The sequence below is a fragment of the Penicillium soppii genome (assembly GCF_028829465.1).
Source record: "Penicillium soppii strain IBT 18220 chromosome Unknown utg000001l, whole genome shotgun sequence".
In the NCBI taxonomy this organism is placed as follows: domain Eukaryota; kingdom Fungi; phylum Ascomycota; class Eurotiomycetes; order Eurotiales; family Aspergillaceae; genus Penicillium; species Penicillium soppii.
Window position 1 is genome coordinate 1,562,826 of NW_026643231.1, and position 15,179 is coordinate 1,578,004.

General features: G+C 50.3%; 6 protein-coding genes across 6 annotated transcripts; 3 read left to right on the forward strand and 3 right to left on the reverse strand.

The window, feature by feature from the left end:
* Positions 1-55: 55 nt before the first annotated feature.
* Positions 56-533, forward strand: N7529_000595 (uncharacterized protein; the record flags this gene model as incomplete). Its single annotated transcript, XM_057236126.1, has 4 exons — positions 56-117; positions 174-198; positions 259-315; positions 465-533. The coding sequence occupies 4 exons, from the start codon at positions 56-58 to the stop codon at positions 531-533; spliced, it is 213 nt and encodes a 70-aa protein (XP_057102929.1).
* Positions 534-727: 194 nt separating this feature from the next.
* On the forward strand, positions 728-1,692 carry N7529_000596 (putative mitochondrial genome maintenance protein Mgm101; the record flags this gene model as incomplete). The annotated part of the gene is made up of 2 exons (XM_057236127.1): positions 728-1,329; positions 1,419-1,692. The coding sequence occupies 2 exons, from the start codon at positions 728-730 to the stop codon at positions 1,690-1,692; spliced, it is 876 nt and encodes a 291-aa protein (XP_057102930.1).
* A 523-nt stretch (positions 1,693-2,215) lies between these two features.
* Positions 2,216-5,240, reverse strand: N7529_000597 (serine/threonine protein kinase; the record flags this gene model as incomplete). The annotated part of the gene is made up of 2 exons (XM_057236128.1): positions 2,216-4,528; positions 4,587-5,240. 2 exons carry the CDS (start codon positions 5,238-5,240, stop codon positions 2,216-2,218), a joined length of 2,967 nt encoding a protein of 988 aa, XP_057102931.1.
* Positions 5,241-6,232: 992 nt separating this feature from the next.
* On the reverse strand, positions 6,233-7,468 carry N7529_000598 (phytanoyl-CoA dioxygenase family protein; the record flags this gene model as incomplete). The annotated part of the gene is made up of 1 exon (XM_057236129.1): positions 6,233-7,468. One exon carries the CDS (start codon positions 7,466-7,468, stop codon positions 6,233-6,235), a length of 1,236 nt encoding a protein of 411 aa, XP_057102932.1.
* Positions 7,469-8,119: 651 nt separating this feature from the next.
* N7529_000599 (uncharacterized protein) lies at positions 8,120-10,143 on the reverse strand (the record flags this gene model as incomplete). The annotated part of the gene is made up of 4 exons (XM_057236130.1): positions 8,120-8,955; positions 9,008-9,593; positions 9,641-9,959; positions 10,031-10,143. The coding sequence occupies 4 exons, from the start codon at positions 10,141-10,143 to the stop codon at positions 8,120-8,122; spliced, it is 1,854 nt and encodes a 617-aa protein (XP_057102933.1).
* A 1,573-nt stretch (positions 10,144-11,716) lies between these two features.
* On the forward strand, positions 11,717-13,357 carry N7529_000600 (RING-H2 finger protein; the record flags this gene model as incomplete). Its single annotated transcript, XM_057236131.1, has 4 exons — positions 11,717-11,890; positions 11,941-12,337; positions 12,391-12,889; positions 12,964-13,357. The coding sequence occupies 4 exons, from the start codon at positions 11,717-11,719 to the stop codon at positions 13,355-13,357; spliced, it is 1,464 nt and encodes a 487-aa protein (XP_057102934.1).
* Positions 13,358-15,179: the final 1,822 nt, after the last annotated feature.

Sequence of the window (15,179 nt, forward strand, 5' to 3'; positions counted from 1 at the left end):
TAGTTGAATCGATCCGCCGAGGCAAGCCGCTCCGACTTTCCTGCACATATCGATCATGTCGAACAACTTGGAGAATAAGACAGCTGTCCCAGAGGAGGATGATGAGCCAGATGATTGGTGAGTTCTCTTTTCGATTGGCCTGCTTGGCGTACTAACTAAGTCGCAGGGACAAGCGCATCTTCAGCACCGGCTGCCACTGTAAGTCATTCCACAATTATGGGTTGGTTCGCAATACTGATAGCCATATTAGCTGAACAGGACAAAATGAATGACTGCTATTTTGCGAAGAAGGATTGGCGCGAATGCAAGCAAGAGGTAAGCTACAATGTCTGGGCATATATGATGCTAGGAGCTAGCCATTGGTCGCATGTCCTACAAGTGAAGCTCTACTAGCTGCCTAAATTACAGCATACCAGTGCAATAGCCGAAATGTTCATCTGGGTTATACTAACAGGCTGATCCAGATGGAAGCTTTCCGCGAGTGTTGGAAGCGTCAAGGCAACGATCAGCGAACGGAGACCAAAGACGCTTAATGTACTCTACCCGTCGAATTATACCATATGTACAATTAAACGCTTCTTCAGTTCTACTACATCTACACCAATTGCTTGCAACATCCCAATCCCAGGCATCTAACGAAGCTATCAAAATTAAATCACGTGACTTTGTGCTGCCTTCGTCTCAGTGGCCTCACCCTCCCTCTCAACATCACTCAGCATCCCCAAAAATGTCGGCTCCCCTCAGAATCCGCCCCTGGAAGGCAATTGAGACTTTACAACATGCCAGACAAGCATCATACACCTCAAGAGCCCCCAGCCTAAGAATCACCCAGCTCTCCACCTCAACCAAAAGAACAATCACGTACACCACCCAAAAGAGCAACAACCAAACACCCACGAAGCCCACCCCAGCCCCAGCAGCAGCAGCAGCCCCAAAGACCGCCCCCTCATCACCACCCAGCGCCGCATCACGAGTCTCATCCCCAACTCCCAGCCGCGCAACAACAGAAAATATCTCCAAAAGCGGGCTCTCGGACAAACCACTGGAGCTCGAAAGCCCAGCAGAAGAGAAAATCGACTGGACGCGCTCCTTCCACGGTCTTTCCGCAGCCCCCTTCCCTAAAGAAGCAGCCGACATCCTTCTCGCCGAGACAGACCCCCAAGAGGTCGAGATCAAGCCAGACGGCATCCTCTATCTACCAGAGATCAAGTACCGGCGAATCCTCAACCGCGCTTTCGGGCCCGGCGGGTGGGGTCTTGTTCCGCGCAGTGAGAGCATCGTTACTCCGAAGACGGTGACGAGGGAATATGCGCTTGTGTGTAATGGACGGTGAGTCCCTTTACTTTAATCTCGTCCGCAATATACATTGTTACATTGGGTTCTTGGCGGTCTGAAGCTGACATATCTATCGCATAAAGACTTGTATCTGTCGCGCGCGGCGAACAGGACTATTTCTCGCCGGACGGTATCCCCACTGCTACGGAGGGGTGCCGGTCTAATGCGCTTGTGCGCTGCTGTAAGGACCTGGGGATTGCCAGTGAGCTGTGGGATCCACGGTGGATCCGCAAGTACAAGGCACAGTATACGCGCGAGGTGTTTGTTGAGCATGTGGTTAACAAGCGGAAGACGAAGATCTGGACGCGCAAGGATGATCCCGTTGGGTATCCTTGGAAGGAGACTGGGAGTAAATAGATTCGGGTGATAGTCTTTTTGTCCTGTGAGCGATGCTCGCTGGTTTGTATCATAGGGTTTGGGTCTGGGTTGGATTGTAGGAATTGCATTTGTATCTCTACTCGTTGTTGGTGCTTTACGGCTGTTTCTTGGATGGTGAATGTATTATTATGGCTCGCCATAGAAAGCCGGGTTTTGGTCTTCGATGACGAAGTGGATATATTCGTTGTTATGATCGCAGAAGTTTGCCATTTTCACCGTTATGGCGTGCCAAATTGGAATGAATTGTAGAGAAATGATGAAGAGAAAAGAAAAGTAGATAGATTTTGAAAAGCTCCCAGATGGGGCAGATGGCATGAACAGATCATAGTCATACACCAGAAACAAAAAGGAAAGTTTTATGCAATGGCTTCGGAAACGCAGAGAGGAATATCTATGAACATCTCACACATAATATAAACAGCCCAAAGATGAGAACTGGGCGAGATCAGAAGATATCGAAGTGAGAAGAGAATGAAAGAAAATGAAATTGGCCGAAGAAAGATCAAGCCTCATGGTCACCATAAGGAGACTTATCCTTCCTCAAAGCCCTGGACGCAAACGAAGGACGACCGGCAGAGTCAGTCTCCTGCGTCGGCGTATGAGAGTTGAAGGAGTTGAGTCCAGCTTGCTGGGGCGGGTAGTAATTGCTGGCCGAAGGCGGCGAGACAGGATCATAGCGATCTGAGATCTCGTAGTTGCTGTGGGCCGTCATACCGGAGATATCGCGCTGGGGGGTATTCTCCGCGCTGTAGCCCGGAGGAACCTGATTATAGCCGGTGTCGTGGGAGTAGAAACCCTGGTAAGCGTTTGGATCAGGAGACCCGACTGCTTGGACGGTGGCCATCTGGCTCTGGCTTCCGTTGCCAGAAGAGTGGGGGCGAGGCTCGTAGCGGGCGCTGCCGCGAGAGCCGGGCTTAGGGGTTTCCAGGATGGGCACTTGGCTGGAGGAAGGGGTCATGCCTGCTGGGACGGGGGAGAGGGTGGCTGGGTAGGGAACGGCGGGGGCGGCGTTTTCGCTGAAGGAGGCGTGATCGCCGGCTTTGCGGTGGCCGGTTGAGAGACCGCGGGAGATGTTGCCAGTTACGCCGTTGTGCACGCTGAGCTGGTTGCCTTGGGTTGAGGTGTTGGTAGCGGTGCGGTGAAGGGCGTTGGCGTCATCACGGCCGACGTCGACGGCGGGGGAGCGGACGTTGAGCATTTCGACGATAGCGGCTTCGCGTTCGGCGTTGGTCTGGGTCGAGCCGCGGTGAGTGATGGTTCCGGAGCGGGCTTGGTCGAATCCAGTCGACTGGGCCGTGTTCTCGGAATTTAGAAATCCAGCACCGGTGGTAGCAGCAGCAACACCCGCACCAGCCTGCGCAGTCTTGTTGTCACCGGCGCCAGCATCGTCACCTTTGTCGTCGCCTTCTGCGGCGTCGGCGGTTTCTTCGGGGGCGGCAACACCTGGGGCGCGAATCTGGACCTTGCGGACGGCCAACACCAATGCACACATGAACTTGGAACGACGGGCAGCGCGGACAGTCTCGTTGGACCAGTTGGACTTGTGACGAATATCAACACGCAGCTGGAGCTTGTCCATGTCGCCAACACCGCCGAGTTCAATGTCAACATCGGGCTGGAAGTCACGGCAGTTCTCCTTGTCACGGACGAAAGCCTCCATCTCCTGACGCAGCTGCTGAACCTCAGCAAAGCTGGTATCAAAGGCAACGGGAATAGTGAGCTGTTCATGCATGGCATTGGCGCGGGTAAAGTTATCGACCCAGAGACTGTTCAGAATGTTGTTGGGGACCTGCGTGACACGGTGATCGGTGACGTTGCGGAAAACAGTGAAAAGAAGCGAGATACGATCAACAATGAAAGGCTTGTCGCTGACCTCAACGCGATCACCGATATCGAAGGGGTGCTTGACGAAGAGGAAGATGCAAGATCCCAGGACCTCCTGGGCGGTAACGGAGAAGACGAAACTGAGGGAAAGCAGCGAGGTGGCACCGGCAGCGATGACAGTACCGAATCCAGTGGTGACGAAAGAGATGAAGACCAAAACACCAACCAGGCCAGCAACACACATGAGCAGGTTATCCAAAACGCGAATAGCCTGGTCAACATCGTGCATGCTGTGGTTGAGAGCCTTGCGGTTACGACCGAATTCAGTGATGGTGAGCACCATCTCATCGAGACTGATATCGCCATTGCCATCCTTGTCCAGAGCCAAGAAGCACTCTTCAGCCTCGGCCTCGTGCTCCGCACCAAGGACCTCAACGATATCATCCATGTACAGAGACTCGCGGCCCTCAACGACAAACGACATCCAAATACGGCGGGCCAGCGCAGCAGCACAGCGCTTGCGCTCCAAAGCCTCAATCACCATGGTGTGAGTCGCAGTCGGGTTGAAGACTTGCTTACCAGTAAGCTCGGAAGCCACGTTACCAAAAGCAGCAGTGACCTTGTCGCCGACACGGCCAACGTTCTTGCCGACCTGGCGGAGCATGCGAAGGGGCATAGCAGACGATCGCTTGCCACCCTTCACACCTGCCTGGGCAAGAATGGAGTCGAAAATGAGTGAATCCTCCTCCTTGAACTCCTGGCAGTACACTGGGAACATATTACGGGAGGCCTCGAAGAGCAGAGTAACCAAGTAGATGTTCCGCTTGGAGATACGGATCTTGGCGTCGAACTGCTTGCGGTGGTAGCTAATGGAGATCAGCTGCACGAGGGCCTTCTCAGCGAGGTAGATGATTGAGCAGACGAGCAGGGCGAAGAGAATGTTTTTGACACTCTTCTCCCATGACTTGGGGGCGGTATCGCCACTGTCTTTCTTGCCGGGTGTGAGAGTCATCACAGGCAAAAAAGTCACCAACGAGATAATAGCCCACAGCAGAAGGGCGATGGGGGGTTTCGAGGGCGCGCAGAATAAGCGCATACTTGCGGGTACCGGAGCTGACGATACCGCAGAGGAACTGGAAGAAATAAGGAATATAGCGAGCGAAGATCTTGGACGTCCAGAGACTGAACCAGACAATTTCAATCCAAGTAAAGAACCAGTAGATGTGGACACCGCCAATTTTGGCGTATTGCGCAACAGTGGCGCCAACAATGATAGGAACCGCGATCAAAATCGCAATAGGAATAACATAGATGAGATAACGAGTGATAAGGGAGTAGTTCAGAACAGCCTGGTAGAAACGACCCATGCGATTGATGGTACCATCCTCGGGAGCCTCAGCACGTTTACCGTTCATCTCATTGATATCAGTATCTGTGCGACGCCTGCGACCAGGGCCTCTGTGATGAGGATGGCCTACGATGGGATTTTTCTCCGATGTATTGGTGGTGCTATCCAGGGGAGTAGTATTTGAGGCCCATTTCCGCGCACCCGTCTGACCACGACTAGTGGTCTCAGTCAGAGGGATGTCAATAGTGACATCGTTTGGATTCAATCCATTCCCATTCCCGTATTCCGGCATGTCATGCAACTGCTCAAACCGATGAGCCGTGAGTCGCCTAGTTGAAAGACTCGAGCGTCCCATTGCGGGCAGAACGGACCTTTATCTGCGTGTGTCGATCCGCCCCTAGAGCCTTGGTCGACTTCAATTGGCCTCGGTGTCTGCGGTGGAGAGTGGAGACGCGAAAAAAATAGTAGACCAACGGTTCGTATGTATGTGTGTTATTTTTCGCCTCCCCCTCGTCGGGTAAGGTAACAAATTTCCGTGGTTACGGATTCTGTCGTCACTGCTTGTGAAATTATGGGTGGCTCAGACTACCGGAACGGACTCGACCAGTGTGCATGAAGTTTGGAAGTTGATCATCAAACGTCAATGGCTCGCAAGTTGGTGGAGATGTGGATCGGCGTTGTTAATGTCTGAGACGATCCAGCTGAGAAGCGAATAAATGTAAATGAGTGGACGAATTTTTCTAAAAGGAGAGAAGAAAAATAGATGAACCAAGAATCCCAAGCATTGTATCTTGAAAGAAATATTCAAATACAAAAATTGTCAACGCGACAGATCGAATTATTATTAGAGCCGTGTTTCACTCCAGGGCTGTTGGGGGGAAACAGCAAAAATGTGAGACCGCCATGTTTGGTCCTGTGGAATCTGGCAATTCCCACTTTCTCCTTCTTCTCCTTCATTATTCGCTATGAGAATCCTCCTAGTCTCTATCTTTATTACCGATCGACTCTAGAATGGATCTCAGCCCCCCATTTTTTTCTAGCCTTGGTCTGGTCTGTAAGGTATCCATTTCGCCATCCACATCTAAAATACGTGGCCATGAATCTCCGACACCCCTGTGAAAAAGACACATGCAGGTCCACAATCCCCACACATCGATGCTGTCTGATCGTCCAATCAGTGCATACAATCAGCGGGTGGCTTGAGATCAATAAGGGGTTTACTCTCTGTACTTTCTTACGTGACTTCACTCAAGTGAGGAGACCAAAAGCACCCGCTCGCATTGCATAATGCATACCATCAATCATATGTATACAAAGTACCGAAAAAATGGGGCTCAAGCCCTCGAATCAATATGCATCTGCTCCAAAGCAGCAACAATCTCCTTCGTCTCCCAACCCCCCTCCAACCCCCCGCAAAACAATATCCTGCTCACTCTCCGGCGCCATCCCACTAGGCGCCGGCGGTCTCTGATCCAAATTCGTGGGGAAAGGATACCCCTCCGCAACAGCCTGCACAAGAGCCTTCAGCTCTCGCTGCTGCGCACTATACTCCTCGGGATCAAGCACAGTCGCAACCTTCCCAGCAACCCTATACCTCTCCCTCATAAACTCCCAAACCTTCGCAACAACAGGCACCGAATCGACCATCTCCATCGGCTTCCCAAAAGCACTACTAATCTGCAGCAGATTTGCCACACGCCGGAACCCATTTTCCTTATCCATCTCATTAGCCCCGGCGGCATGGAACAGCGCAGGATTGAAAAACACCCCATCCCCCAGCTCCAGCGGCAACGCCACATAATTCTCCTGGAAGAACTGCCTAAACTCCGGCTTCCGCCAGGCCAAATACCCGCTGTCGAACGTCTGGCTGAAAGGCAAGAAGCGCGTCGGCCCACTCTCAACCGGCATATCCGTGTGCGCGACGGCGCCCTGCAGAGTCAGGAACTGTGATGCGAGCTGGGTGGCTGCTGGGAAGCGGCTGCAGGCTGCTTCTTCCTGGAAGCCGAGGTGGTAGTCGCGGTGGGATTCCTGAGCTGCGCCGCCAGGGTGGACGGCGTTGACTTGTGCGGTGACGCGGTAGGCCGGGCCGAGCCAGGATTCGGCGACTGTTGCTAGCCAGGGGTTTGAGTAATAGTCTGCGAAAGAGGAGGGGTCTTGCAGGGCATGTTTGGAGAAGGAGTTCCAGATGCGGTCGTTTGTGCCGCCGGCGGCAAAGTGGTCGCCTTTTTTGGCGAGGGTTGCGCGCTCGTGGGCGATGATTGCGTTGAAGGCTTCATTTGTGGCGCTTAGGGTTTGCGCGTATTTTGTGGGCGCGTACATCTGTCGGAGGACGTAGACGCCTGGTCCTTTATGCAGGATGTGGTGCCATTCATCTTGGAGGGCGGAGAGGAGGGTTGTGGAGAGGGCTTGTTCGAGGGCGGAGAGGTCGTAGATTGGGATGTTGGAGACTATCTCGCTTGCGAGGGGGTAGGTTGATTTTTGGGTGGTTTGCGAGACGATGGCTTTGAATTCGGGGAATTGGGGGGTGGAGGGAGTGTAGAGGCGGGAGGAAACGGTGGGGTGGCCGTTTGCTTGTCCGTTCATTATGATGTGTAGATTGTAGACAAGGCTATGGTATGTTATGCAGATATCCCAATTGATGGTCCGGTGAAGCAATGTTAGGATGTTTAAATATCTCCAGGCCGGAATTCAATGTCCTTCGGCTCCCCGCATTCTCACGCTTTACCGAACTACAGACCCGCATTGACGTCTGTACAAGTGAGAGATTATGATCAAGGTATTGGCAACTCGGAAATGGGTTTCCGCATAGAAAAAAAGAAAAGAAACAGGAAATCCAAAAAGAAAAGAATAGAGAAGAGAAGAGCAAAAGATTTCTAGACCTAGATGGGTATCACAGCTATCAAGCAGTAAGTATAGTACAGGTCTACCGCTAGCCACTGTAGCATATATATATATAGAACGAAACAGAGTTCCAAGATAATTCGGTTCTCCAAAACGCCAACATAGAAGAACGCCAGGGGACAAAGCGGGAATCACTGAATGACCCCTGCAAAACCTGAAAAAAAAGCAAAAAGAACAGCCCATGCATAAAATGAAGGCCCCAAGGTGGCCATCCGTGAAACATCCCAAATCCAATCCAATATTCCAACCCACGCAAATCTATGCTTAAATTTCAAAAAAAGTCTTTTATACCGAACATAAAGCAAGTATTTCGTAAGGGCGTGACTGCGCATTTCATGCATTCATCATGACCGCTCCGAGATCAGAGGTAATGACAGGCTCGGAGGGCGCGGGGTCAGGTTGATTATCGGAGAGCACGAGCTGATGTTCGGACATAGTCTCAACGAGGGCGCTTGGGCGTCCAATTACGGTGAACAGAACCTTCAGTAGGAGCGTTGGACCTTGGCCGTTGAGACCACCTTGCGGCTGGCGGCGGGTGTGGGTGAGTAGGACGCGGACGAGTTCGCGGATTGCGCCATCGGTAGATGCGTCATGGATGGTGTCCAGGCCGTCGATTATGAAGACCAACAGGGGCGGGGCGGATTGTAGGAGAGTGTCGACTAGCGAGAGGGCGGCTTTCCAGCTAGTTAGGGTTCCGTCTAGTTGGCGGAACCGCTCTGCGCTGAGATCGAGCACGGCGTCACTGTCGACCACGGGTGGGAGCCAGTCGATTAGTTGCCGGATCACACTGTAGGTCAGTGCGATGAGACCTTGCTCTTGAAGGTTCAGGCCTATAACCTCTTTCGTTGGGAGGGCGCAGAAATGAGAGACGACTGGTAATCGGGCGTGGCGGGCGAACGAGGCATAGCAGGCTGAAATCATGGCTACGGGGCTGGGGGAATCGGTCGATTGAGTGCCGCCCACTGCTAGGGCTTGGGACCGTGGGCTGGTGGCCCACTGTTGTAAAGACGTAACGATACTGCTGTCGGCAACGACCTTAACATCCGGTTCGTAGTCACAAATCTGATCATCGCTGTCGAAGAAGTCCTGGAGATGTTTGGATGAACTTTGAATCTCGAGACGGGCGAGGCGGCGTTTGGATCCTCTGGACCATTCGAACGATGATGTATCTGTCACACAAGTTAGACGGTCCCCGATTACATCATATGGATGGCTTCCTACCTATATTAGGAGCGGGGGGCGTAGTCATGCAGACTATGCCACTACTTTGCTCGCTGACCGATTCCAGTTGCTCCCGCACAGAACTCAACGTCTCTGCCAGCAGCCTGTCCCGGCCTTCCCTGTACCTAGCACGTTCCTCTGCGTCTTGTTGAATTTCCCAGATAAGCCGACGGGTGATGGTGTTCTGTGCCGCTATCCGGCGGTCTTTCTTTTGTCGTCCTACTTGGCTGAGTCGAGACTCCTCCCAAAGTGCCCGGGGGCTGTAAGGGTCCGAGTCCTCCTCGTCGACATCCATGCTATCGTGTTGCCAAGGCAAATTCTGTGCCTGGTGTTGTATGTAGATGACCAGATGACGAAATTCCGAATACACGTCCTGGCTGTGGATATTGAGCAACTGGCACGTCGATCTCCGGACATACCAGTCCATAAACTCGGTGAGGAAGAAGAATATAAAAGCGTAGGTTCTCAAGATATGTTCGCCGGCGGTCGGAAGCTGACTGGGGTCACTGGGGAGACTTAAGGCGTCGTGAATATTTAACAAGGCTGTGGCTAACCCCTCCATTACTCGTGGGTAGTGTGACGATGCCTGAGTTGTTAGCTATGCGATGATACCGTTATATCTGATTCACCCACCTTGATTACTGACTGCAGCACACCATAAAAGAGAGGGGTATATGAAAGGGCGTCCGGGAGGGTGGATAAGAGACACTCGTGGGTGTCCATGGTTGGCAGGAGTCGATCGCACAAGTCCATAGAATCACTGAACACCCGTTGCCGTGGCCTGGACATCCAAAAAGCTTTGATATTTCCCAACAGGGTCTTCACGTCGGCCACGGTCTGTGGTCGCTCCTCCCACTCGACCTGATCCTGCGGGAGGAGCAGACTGACGAAGCGCTTCCAGGTGTGGGCCAACTCATTTCTTTCAATATCGAGGTCTGCGATCGCGGGGTTACTGCAGATATTATTAGGGAAAATTGACAAGGGGTTAAACTCCCAGGTTCTTTTTTTTTTCTTCTCGCTTACGGTGAGATAGGCTTCCCGTCAAAGCGGTGTTCCCAGGCCTCCCGACTCGGGCAATTAGCAGTCTCGGGCATTATTGCCACAAGGCTCTCAAGAGTTGATATAGACAAATTCAAGACTGTCGCGACATCAGAAAGGAGTGGAGATGGCCAGTGGAGTGCCGATCGGGGGTGGGAAAAGGAGGAGGAAGAGGACTTTTAAGAAGGGCGGGTTTTGCCGCTCAGGGAGGGGAAGGCTAAAAGGTGGTAAAGTACGATTAGAGAGAGAGAGAGAAGTAAAGTAGAGTAATTTTCTATTTTAAGTGAAATTCTAGATGTCTTGGAGTTTAACTTAAGTTTTTTTTTTCTTTACACTCTTTTCCTCCTTGTTTTCCTTTTTTTCTTTTTCTCGCGGGTTTTCCTCCATTGTTAACAAAAACACCGGTCGATGAGAGCCGAGGCCTTTTGTACACGGAGTTATTGAGTCTGGACTCTTTTTTTACTAGGCCATTTCTCTGGTCTCATCTGACCTATGTAAATGTAGAAGATACCTACCTGGGTAATATAAGGATATAATATATATAATATATAGATATCGCTGGGTAGATATAAAAATGAATCTAAATTGATATAACGTATAGTATAATAATAGGGTAGAACTACTGTAGACTATTTCTGCGGGGATAAAATTCTGACACAACATAATCGGATTTCGGGTGTTCGCGTCTCCAGATTTCAGTCCTAGCCCGAGTTCTATATTATGGGTATCAATCGCAGTGATGATAGCAATCACATCGCAGTACTCCGTACTCCAAATGAACTTAAAGTTCTAGTCCAATTCAACATCGGTTGTTTATCTCTTTTCTTTTCCTGGCTGATTTCCTTTAGGGTTATTAGATACACGGGCCATTTAGTGGTTCGTGTCGATCTATGACCTATCGCTGCGGGTGTGTCGTGCGACAATCATAATCAGAATAAGAAAGAAGAGTGTCAAGGTCAAGTGAAGATCAAATACCGGGATGATCAGATTGCAATATAAACACTACGGAGTATATAGTATATGTCTCGGAGAGGCGCGTGCAGACAACCCGAATCATCTGAAAGATTAAAATCAAAGGATCGAAAGGCTGGGACTAAAAGGGTAAATGGGCAAGTAGAGCGAGTGCCCAGCGAATACGAGAACGACATCTGGGGGAGGAGGCCAAAGATTAAATTTTTGGAGGTAAGTATACCCGGGCGAGAGGGAAAAGGAAGGGAAAAGGAGAGGAAAAGAGAAAAAAAGGGTATGACGAAGGATTGTCGGTGATATGTCCGACGATCCAAATTGTGTTTGATTATGCTGCTATTAGCCCCGGATTGACTATCACCGCTGATAATTAAAACTACAAATATACAGTGCACAATAGCGATATTATATCTATCTACAATCCATTTATGTATCTGTATAATATTGTGAACCATTAATATGCATATGTATATAATAGATCATATAATAGAATGACCCATGGAAAAGAGACAGTCTTATCGTCATCCGTGATCTTCCTGTTCCCTTTTGGCGCCTAGAAATTAGGGCCGATCTCCCCTCATTTTCCTCAAATTCCGGTTTCTCTCATATGCACCTCTCTCCACTTCTTTTTTTCTCTCTCTGCTCTCTTCTACTCTGACTAATGTAAATATCACCCCACACATATTCCCGCAGCCTCCCGCATTGATGGGGTTGTTCATCCTCTTCCTTCTGTTCATCGCTGTACAGGCCGATGTTGTTGCGAGGCCATCCAATCTGACATCTTACTCGAGCAACTTTCGCATTACCGGGAATCATCTCAATGAAACAGTCACTCCATTGACCACAGACCTAAGAACTGCGAGTGATAGTGAATTAAAGGTGGGTGGTCCCCATTCCCATTGTTGATGGCCATTGCTGACAGGCCTAAGACCTACAACGTCTCGGGCACTGCCACTCAAGTCATTCCTGGGAATTCCCTCGCTTTACAGGACACAGCAATCGCCTTGATATCTTGCGACCCGAACGACTACACCGGGAATATTGGCGTTGATGAAACAATCGCATACGTCACCTCTGCTCATTCGTCTCAGGCTATTCTGTTATACAGCAAATCTGCTACGCACTGCAACTTGACAATTGATGATACTACCGCTGCTCGATATCCCAATATCTTCACTTTGAACAGTAGACGCGCCTACTCTGAATTGCAGAGTATCTTAAAAGACTCAGACCCATCTATCAGTATCGTCTCCATGTCCCTTGTGAATGGGGTTCCAGCCGACTCTCCCGGAGACCCTCCCGGCTCTGGCGACAGTCCAAACACAGGTTGGTGCCATCGCTTCCACATGACATGATCCATCAATTAACCATTCTTCTAGCCATGATCATCCTGTACAGTATCACAGGCATCATCACGGCCCTGTTCCTGGGAATTATCATCACAGGTGCTGTGCGGGCTCATCGCCATCCGGAGCGCTACGGACCTCGCCGGATAGCCGGGCGAGTCCGGCAAAGCCGAGCAAGAGGTATAGCTCGAGCCATGCTAGATACAATACCGATTGTCAAGTATGATGACAAGAACGACGATGTGGAGGCCGCCAAGCGCGACGTCGAACTGTCCATGGAGGATCCCGCCCGCGAACACTCTGATGGCATCACATCCGCCCCGGTCTCTGAACCGCCAACCCCAGACGAAGAGAGACCCACTCCGGAAGCCAAGACCGACGCGGTGCCCGACTCTGGTAATTTCTCGTGTCCCATTTGCACGGATGATTTCATCAAGGGCCAAGACCTACGTGTCCTACCTTGCAACCACCAGTTCCACATGGAATGCATAGACCCATGGCTGGTGAATGTCTCCGGGACCTGTCCACTGTGGTAAGTCAACATTCTATCTTCACCTTCCAAGCGCAACCAATCCCATCAAGAAACCAAACTAACCCGCAACCTAGCCGCATTGATCTCAACCCAGCCCCAGAACCCGACGCAACAGAAGAACCCGCCCACCCCGACTCCGAAACACCAACACCAACACCAGAAACTCAAGCAGAAGAACCAACTCCCCAGACCCGCCCCCGCCGTCTAACAAACTACCTCCACGGCCCCCTCAACGCTCACCGCATGCACAACGCAACAGTCGAAGAGCGCCTCGCGACCCTCCGCCACATCCGCGCATCAAACCAGTCTTCGCCCGCCCCGCGCCGTCTCACAGCCCGACTGCGCGAGCGCTTCCGTATCCGGACCCGCGCTCACGACCCAGAGGCCGTGCCTACGCCTACTGCCGAGGCTCCTGCGCCCGAGCCCGTTGCGCCCCCACCCGTCCACATGTCTCCTCCTACTGCATGATTTCGTCACTTTTATTTAACCTGTGAATAGCCACTCCTTATGTTTGCACATATTATGATTATGATTTCGGTGTTGGGGCTTTACTATGTTGGGTTTACAATGTTGGCATGGCGTTGGCAAAGATTTGATTTCAGACTGTATATATTGAGATTTTTAAAATTTACTTATTGCCAAGGTTATGCGTACATATATCTTTGTGTATTATTGTCAAAGCAAAGCGATAGGATTTTGCTCGGTGCGTATCTTTATGGAGTCAGTGATGAGATCCTTTACGCTCTGTTCTGCGTATTCACGTTCACTTTCACATCCGTGGAGTTGAAAGATGCGTATACAATCACCAAGATCACGCGCAATATCAAGTCTAGACCGCGCCGACCTCCATCCCCGTTCCAGCTTACCTATGCGGCTGTGCTGGTCAGCAGGAGTGCGGACCATGGCACGATCGGGATCATCTCTTCGTTCTCGTTAATTAGTTATATAAGGGCATTCGAAACACGTTCGTATTGGCTATGATAATAGGGTTGCTGGTGTTGACGTACAATAGGTTATCTGTGCATACTATGCATACGTTGTACTCAATATGTCAGTTGCCGTACCCCGTACAACCCGGGTAGTTGGCTAAGATCGCCAGGGACGTGGCCGGGTAGGTGACTGGGTTCGGGCGCTGATCGGATTGCATCAGCGACTGACGAAACTTGGAAATCTGGTTTATGTATGGAGTATCGATGATATAAAATATAATATATAAAATGTATAGTTGGCGGTAGTAAATGGTATACGTTGTACATTATCATCAATAATCTCCTACTCCATAAAATATTTCATAAAACTATATTTAAAACAGCCTTATTGTCCAACATCGCATCACTAATATTATCCAACAGGCTACTTACGTACCAAGCAAGCCATTAATAATACACGCACCGAGACAGTCTCAGTGGACCCGGTTGGAGTCGGAGAAAGTCCGCCTTAATCGTTAATCCCCCGACGATTTTCGATTTCTGGAGTTGCCCCCTCATGTGGGGAGTTGGGGTTTAATCTTATAGCCCTGTCATAGGCAGGATCCGCCGTCTGGAAAGACTAGAATAGTATCGTCTGTACCTTGGGGTAATTGTCATGGATATTTTGGGTGTTTTTGTCAAGGAGAAAATTGCTCGGTCGGGATTGGAAGTGGTAATTGTCCCCCGCACTACTACGAGGCTGTGAATTATGACTTGCATGCTGTGAGGTATATGTCTCCATGCGGAGAATTCAAGGTAAATGTGGGATTAATTGGGTATAGGATTAGTACAATACTACAATACAAGTTGCACTTGCGAGCACGCCTAATTGTACAACATCGAATATAGCCCTGGAGGTAACTTGATAACACTTTGTTACATACATGGATAACCCTTGAGCCGAATCATGCAATGAGCATTCCAGTCTCCACAGTGCGTCTTTTTTTCTCCGTCGGCGTTGTATGACACACGGTTTCTAATCGGCGGGTGTGGCCTGTCGGAGGGGTTAGTTCGGAGGAAATTTAGTCATTGATCAGCTGGGGGGGGGAGAGAATTGAACGTAAAGAACTGGTGCTACAATTGTATGAAGTATGGAATACCTCTCCTATACATATATAGTTGTACTATGTAATTATATACTCTGCGTGTACCTTCTATTACTGGCATGTGAACTGAGTGGATGTTCCTCGGTAACATCTGCCGAGGGTATAAGTGAAGATAATAATAAGGAATATAAATAAGTAGACCAAGAGATATGATGCAAGGAGTCTGCATATTTAATTTCTCCAATACTACAAGTGTATGTGTTGATGATACTCCGT